This window comes from Colias philodice, chromosome 11 (assembly GCF_061535455.1).
Source record: "Colias philodice isolate Cphi_HAF_F1 chromosome 11, ilColPhil1 Martin Lab GWU primary, whole genome shotgun sequence".
In the NCBI taxonomy this organism is placed as follows: Eukaryota; Metazoa; Arthropoda; class Insecta; order Lepidoptera; family Pieridae; genus Colias; species Colias philodice.
In genome coordinates, this window is record NC_143096.1 from 9,584,298 (window position 1) to 9,606,838 (window position 22,541).

The following is a 22,541-nucleotide window of genomic DNA, read 5'->3' on the forward strand; positions in this document are numbered from 1 at the left end:
GTGTGGACAAAATTTATTTTTATTTTACGCCTTGGGGAGGTGCTGCATTGGTCGGCATTCGATGCTGGGAAAAATTTAATTCACTCGTTGAATAATCCGATCAACCATATACCCATTACCATATAAATTTTCAGAACAGGAAAAAAGGGGCTAAGGATTCTCTGACTCCATCTTTGTTTAGAGGTTTACTTTCGCACGAATATATCGTGCTAAAATTGAAGCCGTAATAAAGAACGATAAGATAAAACAAATTACAAAAAAAAACAATTGTTGATTGATGAAAAATGTTTATATACCTGCTACTGGAAGTTAACTTGGTTGGTGTTTTTGAAGAGAATTAATATCTGAGAATTTAAATACTGTTTAATTCTCAAAAGCTTCGAGCTAGATTCAAATAAGTAAAGCAGTTTCAATAGGATTTATCGATAGTTTACTACTTTCTGGACAAAAAAAATATCCTTGTCACGTGTGTGCCTGACCCGAGTTGTACCTATAATTGATTAGGTAATTTAAAATTCTACCTACCGTTAAATATTTTTTTTCTTTAATTCTTAATGTCTAATTACTAATTAATTACTAATCAATAGGTATGTTAATACGCAGGTAAAAGATGTTAATTATTGCAGTTAAAGTAATTTCTTAATTTATTGGTCACACTTGGAATATACTATAATTAATGATCCACGTGATTTATGTTATTAATACATAATATAATATTATGAAAGTAAATTATTCATAGTAAATTCTATATCATTATGTTATCTAGTTCATTTTTCTCAATACAGAAATAAAATAAAATTATTAAAAAAGTTAAGTAGGAATGGTATACGTACAAATATTATGTAGGTACGTTTCTATATCCGATGCATTATGCATCTATTCTGATTGCTGTTTAAAACAATAGACTACAGGCCCATGTTGAAAAAATTATGGGTCATTTGACCCACCACCTGACCTATCTAGAATGATATAAGAGCATAAAATAATAAGATTCAGCACTATGACGTCACTTGTAAGCTGTCCACCTGAGTGCAGGTGAGAATTCGAAAGTTCAGGTAGAGATTTTCTCCCCTTGTCTCCATGATTTTTGTACGGCGTTGCGGAATAATGGCTTAAAAGCAGTATAGAAATAGTATGACACAGATGCCGTACAAAAATGGTGGTCCACAAAGTCGGAATTTATTTTTATTTTTCGACAGTTGCCGGGGTAAATTTGGTCATTTGATTTTGTACGGCATCTGTGTCATACTATTTCTATACTATTTTTAATCAATTATTCCGCAACGCCGTACAAAAATCATGGAGACAAGGGGAGAAAATCTCTAACTGAACCTTCGAATTCTCATCTGCACTCAGGTGGACAGCTTACAAGTGACGTCATAGTGTTGAATCTTATTATTTTATGCTCTTATATCATTCTAGATAGGTCAGGTGGTGGGTCAAATGACCCATAATTTTTTCAACACGGGCCTGTAGTCTACAAGATGGTCTTCTACTGCATCAAGAATTTTTGTTAACGTCAAATTCGGAGCCTTTCAATTTCTTAATATTTAAACTATCGTGAAAACATTTATATTCTGCTAAGAAACATTCACAGCAATTAAATATATATTTATAAATATTTAATGAGGCTTACAGGCTACAGCGCACATGACTTGGTAAGTTATTCGCTAATCGGCCGACATCGCGTGTATTTCAGCACGTGACTTGTGATACTATGACGTCATACGCTTGTTTATACAAATGTGCCCAATCACCTCAGTGCATTTAACTTGAAAGATAAGGAGGAATGATGAATTTTTCGGGTATGAATTATGATAATATTTCGATCTGTAATTATTGTAATAAAATGTCGTAAATCTATACCTACTTATTTAGGAGTTTATTTGTTTGGTTGAACGTTCATCTCGAGATTGTACGACTGGTCCGATTTGATATATTTGTTTTTTGATGGATATTCAATAAGCGAAGAAGTCATTATGTAGATGTTATGTAGGTAATACGTAGTATATTATTATTAGTCTGTGGTAATAGGCACCATATTGCGAAAGCGGAAAAATATAACGTATGAGAGCAGACGAAATTACTGTATGAAAAATGAAATAAAGGTTTAAAATTCTCCTGATATTGCACATCTCATATTCTTTGCACAAAAGGCCTTTTCATAATATATCTATGTATTATACCTACTCAGAGGAAAATTACTTACGGGCTTCGCTCCGATGAATTTGTATAAGTGACTATGTAGTAGTACCTATAACCTAACACATTGTATGCACACGTGCTTGTTCGAAATAATTAATATTATAGCTATTGTTACTTGTTATTATTTTGGCGAAAACGTTTTAGCTGACATCAAAAACAGAGGTTATCTATTCGACACGTGTGAAATTATCGGAACTGCAAAATATTTAGATATGATAACATTTAGTAACGGTGTATTATATATATGTATTTATATACGTATTTTTCATGTAAGTAGTTTACATATAAAATGGTACTTAATGTTTTTGTTAATTCCTACAAAATTCTTTGTCTTTACCTAATTAGAATTGTTAAGAATGGCGCATAAACCGATAACATGTTAACGTTTATTACCTACCCTTAATACCTAGTTATACATATTTCTTAATTCTTTTGTTTAGTTTCCTTATATTTTTTTTAAATGTCAAGATTGAGGTACAACAAGCAGGGCTTTGTAGCTTGTTCTTCCAAATCGTAATCGTATTTTTATAAATTTTAGTCATTTATATTACGAAATATTATCCTTTCAAAGTTTCAACCCTTATATCGGCCTATCACGTGAAATGTGTCACGCGTGCTCTTTTTCCAATGTAGATAATGTATCATCATTATTATGAATCTGTAACCTCACAATCCAAAAATAAGTACTTAATCGAAACGATAATTAAAACGCACTATGTACATGAAGTCGTGGAGAATGGACATACAAAATAAATTATCAATTATCTTGATTCTGATATAATGAAAATATTATTGCGCAAGAAAATGATTATTACGATCAAATCTGCATTTACCATCGAGATATATAGTATTTACCACGTGCAGAAATAATGTCACATGGAAGAATCACGCGTACGTCATCGCCTTGAGGTACGCGTGACTTCGTGAATTTTACCTTTATACATTTTTATAACGAGATGTTGCGATATATTTGTAGAATTATTAAATAAAAAGATTGATATATACATAGACATTAGTCTATACTTGTTTAATACCCAGAATTATGTATAATAGTAGAAATCAATGTTAAGTATATTATTAAGACCAATTAGTTATAACTTAGATCATTAAAATGATATCACACTATAATATTCCATATCATAAACTTTATTAACCTTAGGATGGTTTTGTGTTGGTTATGTGGATTAGATATTATAGGTACCTACTTAGGTCTGAGAGTTACAATATGTCACCGTAATTATCATAGTAGAAAAATAAAATAAAGCTTGCTTCGAAGCCTTAATAAGATAAAAAATCCTTTGTTTTAAAAGTTTTATTGAATGATGTTCATCGTTATTTTTCGTAAGTATTACAAAGGATTAAGTACAGATCAGTCTTCCGGTGACGTAATAATTTCAACGGAAACTTATTTCTTCAACTTTCAGAGAACACAGCTGGGCTTCCGCCTCTCTCCCAACGTATTATAACTTATAAGTGGAGATGGAATAGACCTTGAATAAACAAAGATAATATGATACATGGAATAAACATTTATTTAGGACAATAATTGAAATAACGATACGAATAAATAACATGTACCAATATATTATGTATTTTAATAATTTAGAGAGATAAATGCTATTTATAAAAATATCTGCATGTGTGTCCTTCAAAACAGGTGAATATTATTAATTTCAAATAAATTTAAGGTGATCAGTCGATAACAGTGCGATACGATAAGATTTGCATAAGACCTTGATAAATCCGTACGGACTCACGTGCTTTGGACAAAAAATCATTCAGCGTCCCGCACACAGACGCCTGCAAAACGTGGAATATATGATTACTTGTTGACAATTTTGAATCATATTCGTTTGTACTGAATTATTGATATGACATTGGTATAGTTCTCCGAGAGTGGGAAATACAATGTAGAGTGATCGATTTAACAAAATAACGGTGTAACGATGATTTTGCAGTGTATGTAATGTGAATATAGGATTTAAAGTTCACATAAATTATATCAATAAGATAACAATACATGAGAGATAGAGACAACCGGTTTTATGACTTTATTCCATGACTTACACAAAGTGTTAGGCAAATGATAAACTGCACTTTAAGAATAAGAAGACGTATCAAATATAATAAAATAATAATAATAAATGTAGTATCGGTATTAATCTTTTTGGGAGCCCATCGACCGAACTGGCGAGTCACCGTCTGCCATAATTTTCAATTTTTAAAATTGAAAAGGCAGACGTCCATTGTCTCCATAGACCCAATATACCAGTCCATCTAACACCCCCTTCCATAACCCAGTTTTATTCCTTTCCATTTTTTCTGCAATAGTCCTACATTGGTCGCTTACTGCCCAGGGCTGTATCTCTATAGTGCAGTCATGGGCAGGCTGCGGCTGGTGTCCCGAACACATGAAATTCTCTAAAGGGCCTTTGCGTGTTGGACCTGTGTCCCCACGTAAGCCTTCCAAAGGACCGGGTATCTTCCTTCTGGTGGTACCCGTGTATTATGGAGAGAGACATAATATATGTACGGTAGAAGCTTAGACCAATACATTTAATGACATGAAGGTAGAAATATAAATTACCTACATATAAATAATTAAGACATGCTTCAAGAGCCAAGACTTTCAATTATTGTCTTTACTGCTATTCCTCTGATATATTACATTTTGTCTAACAGACATGTTTTATTTTCAGTTACAACTCGAACGATGGTTTCGGCCGCGCTGGGGGCGATCAGATCAACTTCGCGGTGCGGTCGGAGGACGAAGGCGAATACCCTGGAGGCTACATGAAGAAGGGGAAGGTCTCGAGGGCAAGTTATACTGAATATGCCCGATTTATCCTACTCAATGTTATATAAACTTGCATGCCGTCGATTTTAGTAAACAAACGATTTAACAAGGTTACTCGATTGATGTTAACGCTTCTAAGCACATCACGCATGGTCGACTTTATTTTTAAATTGTAGGTTATGCACGAAGTTTAAACTGTGAACCCGTTTTTGCTACGTGTTTGTTTACAAAAATCGACCAGTTTTTGTCTCGGTGTTGTGGTTTGTGAGTTGCATTTTTTGTTACAATCCATACTAAATTAATATCCTGATAATGTTGCCTGATCGAAGGAATGAGTCGTGTATCGATTTCTTCTAATTATCCAGATAATTTTATGTGCGTTAAAAAGGTATTAAATCGATTATATTCATTATTCAACTAATTCTGCTTTATGCCACAAGCTTATTCGTCCTGAAAAAGTTTGGTTATTGACGTTTGATCTTAAAATTTCTGAATTGCTTGTAATTTGGTAGAATATCTGATAACCCTTTGTTTTATTCAATTTCAAAATATGACAGAAAATTTAAATATAAAAAGTACCCAAAATCTAACAAGCTACACTATCTATTACAGCAAGATCCGATGTCTCATCGAATAATCGAGAAGCGTCGTCGGGACAGAATGAACAACTGTCTAGCCGACCTGTCCAGATTGATACCACCGGAGTATCTGAAGAAGGGCCGGGGCAGAGTGGAAAAGACTGAAATCATTGAAATGGCGATACGCCACCTCAAGTTCCTACAAGAACGCGTTAATGGTACGTACCTAGGATTAAACTAATTTTTAAATAAGCTCACTTTTTTTGCAAGATAATAGTACATTTCTATTTTCTAGAATTAAATTAATCTTTAAGAAATATCATGGAGTTATTTTGCAGGGTAATAGTGCCTTATGTCTTCTAAGTCAAAAGATAAGTCTGTTATTCGCTGGTTATTCGCGTATATAAAGTTTGCTTTTCACCTGAGCTACCGTATAATTGTGATGTTAAGCTTTCTCGACAATAGGCATATTTAATGCAAAAATAATGCTTCAGTGTGAATGATATTAAATGTGGTATTAGATAGAACATATTTGAATTTCTCCTGAGTTAATTTTAATTTCTCAACAAAATAGTTTTTCGTCGTATTCCAATATTTTTTCTTAACTATGTCGGTTTTTATTAAGTATTATTTCAAATTTTAAATTATGAAATATTAAGTAATAATTTCAATAAACGATAACTCAAAGTTATTTCTTTATCTCTATATTAAAATTAAATAATATGGATGACTGATGAGTATCTTTTTTTGATTTTATCAATTCTATTGTGATTTCGAGCGTAGAACGAAGTAATGCGTCTTTCCAAACTATACAAGGCCAGTACGCAACGGTGTGAAACTAATCACGTATAGTTTGGAAATAACTTTTTCACAAAGTTCTTCCAATCTATACAACAGCAGTACGCAAGTACTCGCGTATACTTTGTAGTGAAGTAAGTAAGAATAGCGCTCCAAAATATACAGCGCCAGTACGCATGCGGACTAATCGTGTATGTTTCGGAGTAAGCGCGGCGTCTTTCCATTGCTCGCGCTTATATTATTGTATTGCTGTTTTGAAATCTATTATTAAAATGCATGTGTATTGTGTATGTAATGTTGCGTACTGATCGTATATTTTTTGTATCGAGGATGCTTGTGTCTTCGTTCCCTACTATACTGCACGACTTACAATTGACAATAGTGCTAAAATGTAAGAATCTAATAAGTCCAGAAGAAGACGGTTGCGAGGCGACGGCTATTTTTGTGTAGTTAAAAAAAACACGAACCTAATCTAACCCATAGGTAACCCTTATATCTGTTACCTATTTATTTTTCTAAGCTCACCTAATAAGAAGCATCCGCGTTACAAAGTATACACGATCAGTACGCAAACTTCGTGTATATTTTGTAATAACAAACTTAAAAACAGCATTACAAAGTATACACGAGCAGTTTCCCATGGTTGCGTTCTGGCTATGTATAGTTTGTAAATACGCCGAAGTAATAATACTTCGTTCTAAATAAGCCCCTGTTCATAATTATAGGGTTTGAAATAATGACATATTGATCTTATTAGCTATTATTTCTCTTTTTTTCTAACGTGCAATTGTCGTGGTTATAAATAGGTTTCTTCGGATGTTTTCAATTATTCTGATATTAATTCACTTATGGTACTAATTTAAAACTAAAAAAGATTAAACTCTAATGTACCATTCTTTAAAAACGTTGGAATTAATCTGAACAATTGAAGGTTAGTGTAATAACAATTTTACTAGTTAACACTCTTATTATTGCTTACTTGTTTACTATTCTCGTTCTAAATTAGGTGACATCGAATAATTGTATGCAATTTACTATTTTATTCTGACATCATGAAAATCTTTAGCTGCATGATTTCGTTTCAACTCACAATCGATGAAATTTCTCATCTTACATTTACCCATCCCTAATACACGAAAATTGAGATTTGAGAATCATTCAATACCAGTAAAATTTGGCATTTCAATTCTCTCAAATAAACGATCATTCACCACCAACATTAGGTAATGCAATCCTAAATAAAACGAGTGTAACAAGTATTGACGTAGAATAAACAACTAAACTCACAATCACGCTCAAAAATTGTCTGAAGTCAAACTGCCTACGCGTCTATTCGGCAGAGTTTTCTAAGAAGCGTTTACAATAGAATTTGAACATTACTACAACGAAATTAGGTGTTCATTTGAAATACACCATGTAATAAATGTAGGTTAATGCCGGTCGGACGGTTTTTTTCGACATTTCAATAGTCGATTGTGAGTATTGTATAGTACGTACGTACGTACGTACACGTAGTTATAGTACGTCAATGTTCACAAGCAATATTACGAGTGTGAACTAACGGGTAAAACCCCGGGGGGTATAACCGCGAGTTGCTCGGAAGGTGTAGGAAGGTTGTTTATAGCGGCCGAACGGCAAGCGGTGGAAGACTTCAAGGCTGGATACAGGGACGCGCTGGGTGAAGCCGTGCGGTTTCTCGTTGAAGTGCAGGGCTTTGGGCCAGCTGATGGACTGTGTGTGCAATTGGCTGCGCATATGCAGAGGCATTGCGATGTTGTTACTAAGGGTGAGTAGATATGTGTTCACTAAGATGTACCCTAAAAACTTTCTTTAGGTATTATATAAATAACCGAAAATAAATGGGTTTAGTTAACGGCACCTATAAGGAAATTTTATTAACATAATGTTTTTTGGTGCATTGACCGCCTCCTTGGTACAGTGGTTGACGCGTGAGCGTAGCACCGAGAGGTCCTGGGTTCGATTCCCGGTGGAGGCGAAGAAAAAAGATGTCTCAGTCTGGTAGGACACAGAAGGCTGATCACCTACTTGTTCCTAAATAAAATCGATCAGTGAAACAGATGTATAATGCATTTGCCCCTTACCCCACTAGGGGACATGGGACTTCCCTTTATTTTTGCTGCATTAAATAAATCAAGTTTACATACAGAAGCTCTAAAATTATTTTAAAATATTATACTGTTATACTGTGTTATTTTTTTATGAAATTCTTTAGTTTTTTCCATATATTTGGACAATTTCAATCTCCATAAAACGGACACATTGCATAACCAGCCAATCTAATGAAAAATATACGATATTTAATATCCATCTATGTAACCTATTCGAAACCATAAAACAGGTCTGCAGTGAAATAACATACCCTTATCTCCAATAACAGGAGAAACGTTACCCAAAGAAAAGGTTCGATCCCATCAGGGCTCGTCATCAGAAACCACTAGTTCCTCCAGTAGTTCGCACAGTTACGCAGTTAAAGTTATACAGCAGCCGGAACCACCACCGGCATTCCCGAGAGAACCACTTGAGATAGAGAGAACCGCAGAACCAAGTTACCCCATGGAGTGTGATAGAGGTTTGTATTTTAAAGTTTCTTTTCGTGGTTATTATAGTCGTTTCTTATTTGCTGTGAACAATTATTGTTTAATTATTTTGTAATAATTTGCCTGAAATGATTGGAAACCAGTATACAGACAGACGAGTGCAAATTTTTTTTGGTGATATTGATCACTTGCTCGTTTGCCTGTTCTAAATTAAATTAAACGTATTGCCATCAAACATGTCTTTTTTCCTTTACTTTGAAAGGACAGAGTTAATTCAAACTTTGTACACTTATCAAGGACTAGCGGCCCGTCCCGGCTTCGCACGGGCATTAAATGTCTGTCTGTGTCTGTCTGTCTGTCTGTCTGTCTGTCTGTCTGTCTGTCTGTCTGTCTGTATGTGAAGGCATCACGGGAAAACTGACGGTTCGATTTCGATGAAACTTGGTATAATCATACCTTATTATCCTGGGCGTAAAATAGGATACTTTTTATCCTGGAAAAATACGTAGAAAAAAAATTAATCTTAATTCTTCAGTTTTATCCATAGACGTTGTTCTGTAGAGTGTAGAACCGCGAACACACGTTCCGTATTATTATAGGCCTAGCCGTATTTGGGTCCAATAGATATTTATAAGATGTCATTGTCAGAGTTACTCAAAATGGAGAAATAAACCATCCACGCGAAGACCGACATCCGCGCGGACGGAGTCGCGGGCGGAAGCTAGTTTTATATAAATGGGTTTAGTTCTGAAAAGAACTTTTTAAATCGGTTTAGTTACTTACTAAACGAATTATTATCAAGCGTAAATTCCGCACACGTCCATCACGTAGGGAGCCGACCGCGCGAGTAAGCCGCGCGGCAAGTTTATTTCGTGATCTTAACCCCCCTCCCGTACCCCTGCCCGAGTGACGCCTACAACGCATAGCTAGCCGAATACAGTTTATTTTTTAATTTTTTTTTAACTCGTGATATCTTTTGAATGGATTGTCAGAATCGAATAATTCAAAAAGTAATATAAAGATATTGAAGCAGTCTTAAATAATACATCGTTTATTTTGATAACTGATAAGGGTTAATACCAAGGTACAAATAAAGAGCTTTTTGTAGCGGTGGTATTTTAATTTCTTTTTTTCAATAAAAAAACGCTTATTGTGACATGACTGTAATAGTTAGAGATATGCTGCCGCTGATTTTTTGTAGATAATGGTGTGTTCTAAAAAAATGTAGTACAGTAGGCGCTTGCTAATCCGGCACCGGCAATTTTTCCTCTATGCCGGATTGTCGGAAATGCCGGATTATCGAATTAGTATATTATTATTTTATATAATATATAATTATATATTATTATTTTTTGTCCGCCATTTTGTCAAAGCGACGCTGCGCTACGAGTAAAACAAACACGTGGCTTCACTATTGAGGTTAGGCCCGGACTGCCGAGCGAAAGAAACTACTCGAAAGTCGAACACCGCCGGCCGCGCCGCTCAGTAGTCCGGCGTTCAGCTATGTAAAATGCCGGATTATAGAGCGGGCTGTCTGAGTCCCGAAGTGCCGGACTACTGAGCGTGCCGGATTGGCGAGCGCCGGATTATCGAGCGCCTACTGTATATCATTTTGTTCTATCATCAATAGTTTTCGCAGCGCACGCGATGTAAGGTAGTTTTTTGATATTTTTTTCACACCTTGGATTACGTTATCGTAATTTTAGTAAGGATGCCTATTTTTTTTGAAAATGAAATATAGCCTATGTCACTCAGAAATGATGTAGCTTTCCAACAGTGAAAGAATTTTTCAAATCTGCCAAGTAGTTTCGGAGCCTATTCAATTCATACAAACAAACAAACAAACAAAAAATCAAACCTTTCCTCTTTATAATATTTGTATAGATGAGTAACAATGTGAGTTTATCCTTTGAAAACGTGATTTTTTATTGATTTTTAAGTATGTTTATTATAGTTACAAGTATCATAAACAAGACAAAGCTGTATGATATTTAAATTTTAGTATAATATGTTTATTGTATACTTGATAATAATTATGCTAAGTGCATGAACGCACGCGAGTGGTGACGTTGATTCTCGGATCGTTTTTATTTATTTATTTAACAATTTAATATACCACACCAAGTAATATTTACAATTATACAAAGACGATTAATATGGTAGGTACATTAGGCGGCCTTATCGCTTACTCGTTTTTGCGTAATAAATAAAATCGTGATTTATATCATGATCGTCATCTTATTGTTCTTAATAATAAATTTGTCCATAGCCTAAAGATCGATATCGTCCTAACCTGAAAAACTATTTGCACTTAAAATTTAAATAATAAAAAATAATATTTTATTCAAGTAGGTAGTGAGGGTAGGATAATAATAATAAAAGACTTTTGTATGGTAAATTTTTTATTACAAAAGGTACTTTTTTAAGCGTCTACACCTTACCTCACATACATTACCTTGTAATCGACAATATAAATACTAGAAGATGACGATGCATAGGATGTTATTATAATAAATATGTAATTTCAACCAATTTATTTCAGTAATCGTCGGTCCGGTATCTCTAGTGAGTACAGAGGTTGCAGAACCAGAACCACTACCACTGGACGGTCGGTTGAAACGAGAACCCACGTTACGGAAGATTCGTAAACCCGAACACGGGGAGGACTATCTACATTCCTACAAGTTCAAGAACTCGATAGAGAGGAGGTTTTCTCGATCGCAAGATTCTGAGGTGAGTTTGGTTACTTAAAGTGGTCAATGGTAGGGGTTCAAAGAAATTCGGAATTTGTGGAATGGGGCTTTGGATTGTGTGAATTTATTGTTAGTGTTATATACTATGTTACATATTAGAAATATTATGTAGTATTAAGTATGTAATTTAATGGTTTTAATGTTGGTTTATCGATGGTAAAGCATGATAAGTACCTACACATTTTTATTATTGTCATAATTTGCTTTTTTATTACCATTTGCTTTTTTAATTTGTCAATGTTGTAAATCTTGATATGAAATTGCTTAATTAAATACCATATTTTTGTTGGCATAATAAATGCTATAACTTATTTTAAATACATATTATTTGGTCAATTTAAAATTGACTATTACTTTACTCAATATAAATATTCCAATACAATTTTACCGTCGTCAAATTTTAATTTGGATGTAAAGATTTTTCCCATTAATTTAGAACAAGAGAACTATTATTTACGATTGCGGCTAACACCGGTGCCTGATAGGCGAGAATATACTTCCAACCGAGAGATGACTTTGGTTGAGGTAAAACGCAAAAAGCGAGTACCCTTACCAATAAATTAATTAATATAAACACGTACATACATATAGAATGCATTAGAAGTAATGATAATTTTCGTACCTTTGTGATTTATAAAAAAAAAAGTTTGCGATGCTATAAACAACTAAACTCACAATCGGGACTCACAAAAGTTCGAAAAAGAATGTCCGAGCAGTGGTGTATTTCAATCTTTCAAAATATAAAAGCCTTATTTCGTGGCAGTAATGTTCAAAGTCGCTTGTTTCGCTCATTAGATAACTACCTAATACATGCGTAGGCAGAGTTTTGCTTCGGACAATTTTTGAAGGGATTGTGAGTTTGGTTGTTTATTGTACGTCGAGGATAAAAAGTAAAAACTTAAAATGTTTTTGTCTATGTACAAAAATTCCCTTTTATTTCTTTAGATAATAAAAACAATTTAACGAGCATTAACTATGCTGTTTAAGCTAATTTCGAACACTTCAGTAATAATTGTTTTAAATCATTAGACTTATATCTAAATAAATAATATCCAACTAAAATCAAACACCTTTTATTTCCGTGTCTAAATTCAGAAAATTAGTATAAAAGAGGCCATGCAACAGTTTACCTGAGCTGATTATCTTCCCACTGAGCAAGTATCTGTTTAGTCTTACCAACTTTAAGAAGATTAAGATCTTAACAACTCCAGTATACTTTCCACGTGTACTTTTGTTTATTTACGTTTACGAATTCAATTAAAAATTGCTAATTGGACTTTGTAGCTGTAGCATATTATAAGAGTTAATTTTAGGGATGTCAATTATATATTTCCATGATTTCGAGTAATAGTTTCAGAACAGAATAGAGAGGTATAAATTTATAAATAATAGAAAAAAAAAAGACGTGTGGCACTCGGGGGCTGCCGCGGTAAAGCTATTGCATAGCATGCCTTCAAGCCACACCTCCGCGCCCGTCGGAGTAGGGAGCGTGAGGTTTTTCGTTACGGAATTTCTCGATTTGGTAATCGGTTCGAATAGCTTAAAAAATTCGATCACGATACTGGATTCAAACCGGCATCCTTCTCGCCAATCCGGGGCGGATGCCTGACCAACTTGGGTCACCCGTGATCCCGCCAGAGCGATCGAATGAGGCTGCTCACTTTGTGTAGACCCGCTTATTGACTCGATATTCTTGAGTGTGTACCGACATAACTACATATTTGGGGGGGTCATTTCCCCTGGGACCATCTCGCCTTCGGACCGCGCCTGCCATTCTCGAATAAGCTTAGCACATTCAGCGAGTGATTTTTGACGTGACAACGTCTTATAATTCGATAGAGCCGGCTGCACGCACGAAAAAACATGATTCATGCGGCGTTACCTCGCTCTGAGGCGTTCCATGTAGTGCAAGCGAGAGCGCGGAACGACCGACAAAGAAGCACAATCGGCCTAAAGACGTTGTCACGTTCAACTATCGTCAGTAAACCGACTTTACAGACAACCAATTATTTAATACTTACATTGTGTACAGGCGGTATCTCCGGCCCGCACGCCGCACGCACACACTAAGGTGTACTCCCACAAGCGGCGCCGCGCCACCAAGCCCGCGCCCTCCACCTCTACCTCTGCGTCCGGATCCACTGAAGATGCGAGGGATACTTCGCCACAGGTGTGTAATTAATAATAATTAATTAATATTAAGATAAAAAAATTGTTTTTTTGTAAAGTAGGTTTACGATCGAGATGTTTACGTGATAACGTCTTATTGGTGGCAGCGCTCGAGATGAGACGGGAGATCAGTCCGTCTCTCTCTCGTTATACCTGCGATCGCGCTCGTGAGGTTTTGGTGTGACACAAGTTTCTGAACATGTCACCCGACTAAAACGATTTTAAAAACGTCATCACGTCAAAAATACATGAATATAAGATAATTTTTAATGTTTTATATTTTTTGAAATGAAACTTCTTTAGGCGTGTAAGAGTAAAATTTCAAGGTCGCGTCATGGAAAAACGGTCACGTTATGGAGTAATGAGACGATTATGATATCTTTGAATCTCGCCAAAGAAGTTTCACTTTTGACACGTGTGCTCGACACACGCTCTGTTTTTATAATTTTTGTGTTTTGTTTTGTCATTTTTTGGCATATACGTATTTGATTGATCTATCGTACCTAATATGTCTATTTTATAATATAACTTTCTATCGTTTCAATAAATAATTAATAAACCAAGGTGATTTTATATGTAAGCTTCGTTCAAAATTAAGTACGTATATTTCTATCACGACGATAATTTTTCACTATGAATCTAATAAGATTCTAAAGCCATCCTGTACTCCAAAAATAATTATTTTAAATTGAATATTCTCCTTTCAGGATACGTCGAGTGAGTCTCCTCACCATCATCAATACGACAAACCGCCGCCGCCCACGCAGTTTGTGCCTGTTTTCGCACTTAATGCACTAGGTAATTATATAATTTATGTTTTATAGTATATCAAGTCACATAGAAGTAGGTAATTTTATCGCCGCACCGATAGACGATTTTTTACTAAGTACCGACATATTTTATATTTTATTATCCTCGTCCAATCCGAAGAAAATCATTAACAATTAGCAATTAAAGTTATATACAGATTAACAATTAGCAATATTTTTTGAAGTGAAAACTTCTTTAGCGGCGTTGGGTATAAAATCTTAAACTCGCGTCAGGACACGTGACCTGATCGAAAAAGCGTAAGACGGATGGATATCAAACATGCTCAACGTTAATAATCAAGTTTTCACTTCTGCCGGCACTCCCGGAGTGCAACCCGTCTTTTTTAATTTATTTATTCCCAACTTGCAGGTAAATACTACGTTCCGTTAAGCGTTGACTACGCATGTCTATCCCGCCATCTTGGCCCGTATGACATTCTGGACGCACGCGCGGTACATCTGTCAGCGCCATTACACCCTGTCACTATACATGTCAACTTTCAACCGTGTATCAATTATCATGTCAAACGTGAGAACGAAAGGGACTGGAGACCTTCGTAAAATGTTTAAATAAGTGTAAATAAACGATTTGTGTCATGGTGTTGTTATTTAAGGGCTAAAGCCAAAGGTGATTTGTATGTGAAAATAAAATGTTGGATGAACATTTTTGGGGGTTTCTTTAGTGGACTGCCGCACGTATTATAGGTTTTTTGTGGGAGAGGAGGGGGGAGGAGGAGGGGGGACCCTCCCCCCAAAAGGGGAAAGTTAGGAAACCAATAGTTTTGGAGAAAAATCAATTTTCCTATTCTAACCTCAAAATGTATGGAATTGGTGTAAAATCATTTTAACTAAGCATTAGACGATAAAAACAAAAATTTTACGATACATAAATAAAATACAAACAAGTTGTGTAAACCTACGTAGTTGTTTTTATTTGTGGGAATCGCCCTAAAGTCGCTTCTGGCACTCGCCGGCCGCTGCCGCGGCACGCTCGCTTCGCTCGCTCGGCTCGTGCGGCAGTTCAAGGGTTAACCTAACACGCTCGTCGCTTCGCTCCTCGCTACCTATTTGGATATTAAAAATAAAAGTTTAATAGTTTTAACCTACGTAGATTTTTTTTTGTTTGAGTGGGAATCGCCCTAAAGTCGTTTTTGGCACTCGCCGGCCGCTGCGTAAAGTCACAGTACAGTGAAATGTAACGTCTTGGTCCGCTTTTTTGCACACCAAAACGGATAAATGCGCTTTTTTCGCACAAAAAATTATTAACTTTAAAAATTAATAACTAAAAAACTACAAGTTTCCTAACGATAATATTTTGGAATTACAATCTTACATTATTTACCTAGCTAATTAACAATATAAATATTTCTAACAAATTCGTGCGGCAGTCCACTAAGCCAACCCCATTTTTGTTGGTAATTTTTGTGTTACATCAATTTTTGTTTGGTACCTATTGAAAATTTACGTTAAAAATTTTGTACACCTCAGTTAAAGAAGCTTTTGGCTTTAGCTATATTTTATTTTTAACAAGAAATTGTATTTCTTAAAATTAAATTAACATAATAAAAGGCGGCTTATACTGTTCTAAATTACAATATTGTAATGTTGTAAAATAATATTTTATTAAATAATAATAAGTTCTATTAATAGTGTTGACGTGAAACCAAAAGTAAACTTGTAAATATATTTCCAGCAAGACAACTATGTTATTATTTAATATACAAATGTGTCAAAATTTATAGTAAGTAACTAAGAATAAATTGTATTTGTATAATGTTATTATTTTTTTATGCTTGGAGTTTAAAATTACGAATAAACTGAAAATTGTTTCATATCTGTTATCTAATCGGGTTCAATATAAATTTGTATATAAAATATCTCGTAGGTATATTCTTTACGGAAAGCATAAGATTATTGTAAAATGCCTATTTTATATTATGGATATAAGGTGTCTAAAATAAAATGTACATTGAACTGACAAAATAAGTGTAAGAGTTGATTATGCATATATACGTACATATTTACTTAAATTCCTATATATTTTTGTTATAATATTCGGTGAAAGTTTGAAGAAAAGACTGCATAAGACTTGGCGGGGCGACGTTCGGTGTTCTAGTTCCGGCTGTGATAATAAGAATGTACCTAGTCAAGATCTCTGGTGATGCTTGGCATATAATTTTTCGAACATTATTTTGTTATAAGACTAAGCGTTAGTTTATAGATGTTTATTTTACTAAAAACGTAATGAAAATTATCTGAGAAAAATTTCGTTGATGGCAATATTCAGGTTTATTTATGTACTGTATTCATTTACGGGTGTTTTAGTGTGGTGGTTTAACATTGTTATTAATTGACGGAATGATGGAGAAGTGGTTTGAGGTGGGCAATTTTTTATAAAAATCGCGAGAAGTACAAACTGATTAGTTACTAGTGAAATGTGAGTCGGTTAATTTTGAAACCGAGGAATCAAGAATCGTTGTTTTAAAATTGCAATTAAGCAGTGTTAATCTGGCCATTATAAAGAAATGGCAACCCGTTTGTAATGCCATTAAGGCCCATGTAAATTGGGATGTAGTTAAATTGTATTATACGTATCATTAAATTCGGAATTAGATGGTCCACACAGGGCGAACAGCCTAGCGAAGCTGCTTAATCAGCGTGGAAACGCTTCGGCTGAGGAAAATGCGGGACCCGACGCTTTCCTCGGCCAAGTCTCGTTCACACTGACCGAGTTGCTTCGCAGTTCGCGCAGCAATTGCTTCGCGAGGTTGCTCGCTCTGTGGCGACTTGTCTATTGACTAATCGTTGGTCAGTATGTTGATGTATGTTCGTAATACGAATTTGTATGCGCATTAAACTGTAATTGAATTAAGTTTAACATGATTTTTGTCTGTTTTAAATGTATCCAGTGATTTAAAAATGTTATTGTTATGCATAGAATTAAAAATATTCAAATCTTAACTTCTTATTTTATTTAAAAATTTTCCTTATGCTTGCGTCATTATTTTTTATCACATCACTCCAATGGGCGCGGAGGTGTGGCTTGAAGGCATAGCATGCAATAGCTTTACCGCGGCAGTCTCCGAGTGCCACACGTCTTTTTTATAATATAAGTATAGACTATAGGAAGGCAGATTAAAAGCGTTCTAGGAGCGGCATGTTCAAATAATTATTAAAGCCAAAATTTCTTTTTCACCTGCGATAGTTGAATCATGCAATCTTGCTTTGACACCATCGATAAATAGTGTGACATTGAAATATGAAGTTCTAAGATTAAGTTTAACTATTTTATTTGCAATACTAGTGGTCCGCAGTCGCACCGGCTTCGCCGTGGTACATAATATATACAGGGTGGAAATCTTTAACAGCAGTTCTATTTATTTTTAAAGATAAAGGAATATTTCCTTTCAGCAAAATTTGCTGTCTCCAGTATTAAGTAGCCCCCTTCCAGGGCCCATACTTACAAAATTTTCACCATGTATAGTCACCACAGATAGTCACTTATACTCTATAGGCTTAAATAGCACTCGGCCACTCAGGGATCACGTACCTACAGGCTACAATGGTGAAAGAATCTTTCAAATCGGTCCAATAGTTCCTGAGATTAGCTCTGATTACATAATTATTAATTAATCTTCAGTGTGTTCGAAGTTTTCATCAATAAATTGTCGGAAGGTGGTCGGAATCCTGCGCAAGTTGTGTGAGATTATGTGGACAATAGTAAAGCGGCAACAGAAGCCTTTAGTTATAATTTATTGGACTTAATTCTTGTTTTTCATAATCTGATAAATTGAATTAACAATATAGACCAGGGCCGATAATTCTTGAAACGAAAAAAAAAATCACAGTAGGATGAAACCCATTACAAAAGGAGGGGAATGTGATAAAAATTAAAGGAAAAATAAGTTACAGACAATCCGAGTTCGGGAAGTGGGAGGGGGGGGGGAGCTTTTAAGGCTAAAAAATGATTTCTCTTGATTTCCGACAAAACTACAAGTCCTATGGAAAAAAGTTCAATGGCAAAGTTGTAGGTAATAAAAGTTCTACAACTTTTGTATTTGCAATTTTTTCACATAACGGATTGACTGTAATTTATTTTTCCTTTAATTTTTATCATATTCCCCTCCTTTTCTAACGGGTTTCATCCTACTGTGATTTTTTTTAGGTTTTTATCATTTTGGAAGGGATTGCCCCTGGTTTTATATATATTTTCTAATTGCAAGATACCACTGCTTTTAAAATCAATTTATGTATATATGTTAATGTTAATTATATATCGGTCAATTAAGGAAAGCTGGCATGTTCACAGTACTCACACTTATGCAATTTCACTTACAGTATGTTCAAAAATAAATGCGACTCTAGTTTCATTTTAGACTTGAATTGTAAAATGGTGCGTTGTAGATAAATATTATCTATACTTATAATAAATCTGTAGAGAGGCCAATTCTGTACATGAAATATATTTAAAAAAAAACTATGAAGGGGTGATAAGGGATCGCTACTGATGCCAAAAATGCAATCAGTAAAATTTTTGTCTGTCTGTCTGTCTGTCTGTCTGTCTGTCTGTATATTCGTTATAGAAACAAAAACTACACGACGGATTTTAACGAAATTTGGCACAATTATTCTTCATACTCCTGGGCAGGTTATAGTAAAAGAATCATGTAAATCGGTGTAGAAACACCAAAGTTATACATGAAATACGCTATAAGTCATCGCGCGTGAATTACATGCCATAAGGATTATTTTTGTGTATCAGTTGCCGCGTTCGACGCGCTTCGCGGCGGGAGCTATAAAAAGGCGGCGGGTCCGCACCCGTTTCGCGTTGTCACGGCATCACGTGTGAACGGCTGAACCGATTTCGATAATTCTTTTCTATTATATTCCTTGAAGTACGAGGATGGTTCTTATGTAGAGAAAACGTAAATATGTACCACGGGCGAAGCCGGGGCGGACCGCTAGTATGCAAATATAATTATGAAAGCTCTCATAATTTACCTGTAAAATTATAATTTAAAAGTAAATCAATTGATGAACTTAATTATTTATTCTAATAATAATCAATTGGATAAAAGAATTAATAATGATTCAATTATCAAATAATAATTAAATTTCAGGTCATAAAAACAATACAAATAACACGTGTACGCTCACTCCCAACACACGGATGGTTATTTTGATAATGATTTCAATAACGGACGTTTTCTTATTCAAAATCAAATTCTTTCATTTACTGTATCACAAAATTCTTCATAGATTTTTAGATATTCGTACTACACACATCACCCTGTATTTATAAACAATTGCAAAATAAAAGCTACACATAGGCCGGGAGATACTGACACAAAATTTCGGGTCATTTGTAACAGAATGGCGGTTCTACAGGGGTCTTATTACGCAATGACAAAAAGAAAAATGATGGTCAGAACGCTGGTACCGGCGGACTAGTCGCGTGGGCGTTAGTCGAACTCGTCGGATAAATAGCGAAAGTCAAACGATTTGTAACACAAAAATTTTAGAATTTACCGATAGCCCATAAAAAAGATGTAGGCGGTAGCGTCATGCCATAGTTTTCCGGTGTAACTTACAGCCCCCCATACCGACGCGATGCGTTGATTTAAAAAAACAATAAAATAAATAAAAAATAAAATAACGCCCACTGACCATCATTTTTCTTTTTGTCATTGCGTACTAAGACCCCTCTAGACCGCCATCCTGTTACAAATGACCCGAAATTTTGTGTCAGTATCTCCCGACCTAACATGTGCAATGTGTAAATGTGTTGACGTTCCAGCTCTTCTTAATATAGGTATATGTATATATAATATATGTTAATCAATTAACATTCGTTTAAAACTAATTTCATCAAAAAGAAAAATAGTTACCAGCAGAATGGGATCTTAGGCTTATCTTTTTATGTTATGTATTTAAACTTTAAAATGCTTGTTGTTTTACCAATAAAAAAGTTAATCATAATATCTGATATTTTCATCATTGTATAAGTGTGTGTTTTTGTGTATTCTGTAAGGAAAGGATGAAAGGAAAGGCATTTCATTCAAACGAAGATTTTATGTAATTAATTATCATAACATCTTTTATTCTATATTATTATTTTAAATTTTACATGCTTACTTCAAACATTAAGAAAGAAATAATCAATATTTAACATCTGGATAATATACAGCTCTATTTTATGATCCACTTAAGAGTTTAAAAATTATATAATTGCAAAATATTCCATTGTTATAATGTCTTAAAAATAATCGACAGAAAACAACTCGGTAAGTGGGAGGAAAACTAACCTCAAAATTGATAATATGCAAACATTATCAAGTGATTTTAATAATTGTTAACAAAATATATGTAGCTTTTTGCTTAAACATTAATTATTTTTAATATTTACATTTACAGACAGTTTTCTACTGAATGATATTTTAAAAAAATTATCACAAAGATTTCATCTAATAGTCTACGAGACGTTAAAGTGCATATAAAGTTCAAAATTAAAGCAACCAATAAACACACATATTCTTAAACTTTAGTATTCTACGTTATTTCAAAAGAGGTGTTCATCAAATCATGTTAAAATAAATATACTTTTTTGGAAAACGAACGTTTCAATAAAACTTTGCAATTAGTACAATACAATCAATAGAACACGAAAATAAATGTATACTAAAGACATACCAGTAAATAAAAGTAATTAAAATACCAAATAAAATATGGCAACATGGACACAAGGAGTCTTAACAAAATGCACTTTAACTTGAAGGGAATAAGCGACAAATTTACAATCTATTCGACAACCAGTTAAAATATATACAATTTTATTTTTCTCTTGTCAATGTCGACCTCCAAAAACATTAACACTTCATATTACACCAAATTCCGCTAAAATAGCTTTCTGTACAAAAAATATATAAATCGTGAATTACATAGTAAAATAGCTAAATCATTTTCCGTCTACTTTTTTCACTACACGTAAGCCTTTAGGCGATTATTGCAACACGTTGACTAAATCTAAGTTCGATTATGCTTAGTGAAATGACGTTTACCGAGTAGGTAGTCCATCAATATTGCCACACTTGCAAACGTTTCATGGGAGTGATTATTATAAATGCCAAAGTATTTATAAAATTATAAATAACCATATTAAAAATAATGAATGTGACAACATCATACTTATTTACACTGAGTTTGTGCAGAAACCGGTTCGACACGAGAATGGGTGACCACTGACCACATAATAAGTGCAAAGAATAAAATAAATTCTCCAATGGATAGTTCGATCACTATGTGACTCCCGACTGATTGTATCAAAAATAATATTAAGTAACGAAATGAACACAAGAATCGTGTATGGCTGTGCCCACTTAAAATAAAATTATAGGCGGTAAGAAGGTTCAATTTAGGCGACAAGCATTAAGGCTGACCGTGTGATTTGGAAAAATTATTTCTGAAATCAAATTGTACAATTTTTGAGCAATTTCGACGCACTGGGCTTGATTAACCACGCATTAACAATGCAATGGACAAATATAACGGATAGATACTGCAACGACACAATTTAAACTGAGTCAACTGGATACCGCTTAGATATTGCATATAAAAAGAAATCAGACTGGTATTTAGTAATTAAATCTAAATTCTATTCAAATAGAGCTGTGAAACTGAAATGTGGATTTACGTGGAAAGCTGCAACGTTGTTACACCGACATATTGTAAAGTTACCCGACTGAAGACTAGATGAGAAATTGTGACAGAAACACGAGATAGTAACTGGACGCTCAGTTAGGCCCGAACAAAACAACTTTATTCGTCACAACCAATAGAATATTTTGCATTTCGCACATTTTTACACGCTTTATATT

General features: G+C 34.4%; 1 protein-coding gene across 1 annotated transcript in view; it reads left to right on the forward strand.

Annotated features, from left to right (window-relative positions):
• Positions 1-17,628, forward strand: part of cwo (transcription factor cwo) — a 39,864-nt gene extending 22,236 nt beyond the window's left edge. The window contains exons 2-9 of the mRNA XM_089701107.1: positions 4,905-5,026; positions 5,619-5,798; positions 8,003-8,164; positions 8,777-8,968; positions 11,479-11,669; positions 13,722-13,859; positions 14,566-14,656; positions 15,038-17,628. Of these exons, the coding sequence (XP_089557233.1) occupies positions 4,905-5,026; positions 5,619-5,798; positions 8,003-8,164; positions 8,777-8,968; positions 11,479-11,669; positions 13,722-13,859; positions 14,566-14,656; positions 15,038-15,228 (1,267 nt within the window). The 3' untranslated portion in view covers positions 15,229-17,628. The remainder of the gene's footprint in view (positions 1-4,904; positions 5,027-5,618; positions 5,799-8,002; positions 8,165-8,776; positions 8,969-11,478; positions 11,670-13,721; positions 13,860-14,565; positions 14,657-15,037) is intronic.
• Positions 17,629-22,541: the final 4,913 nt, after the last annotated feature.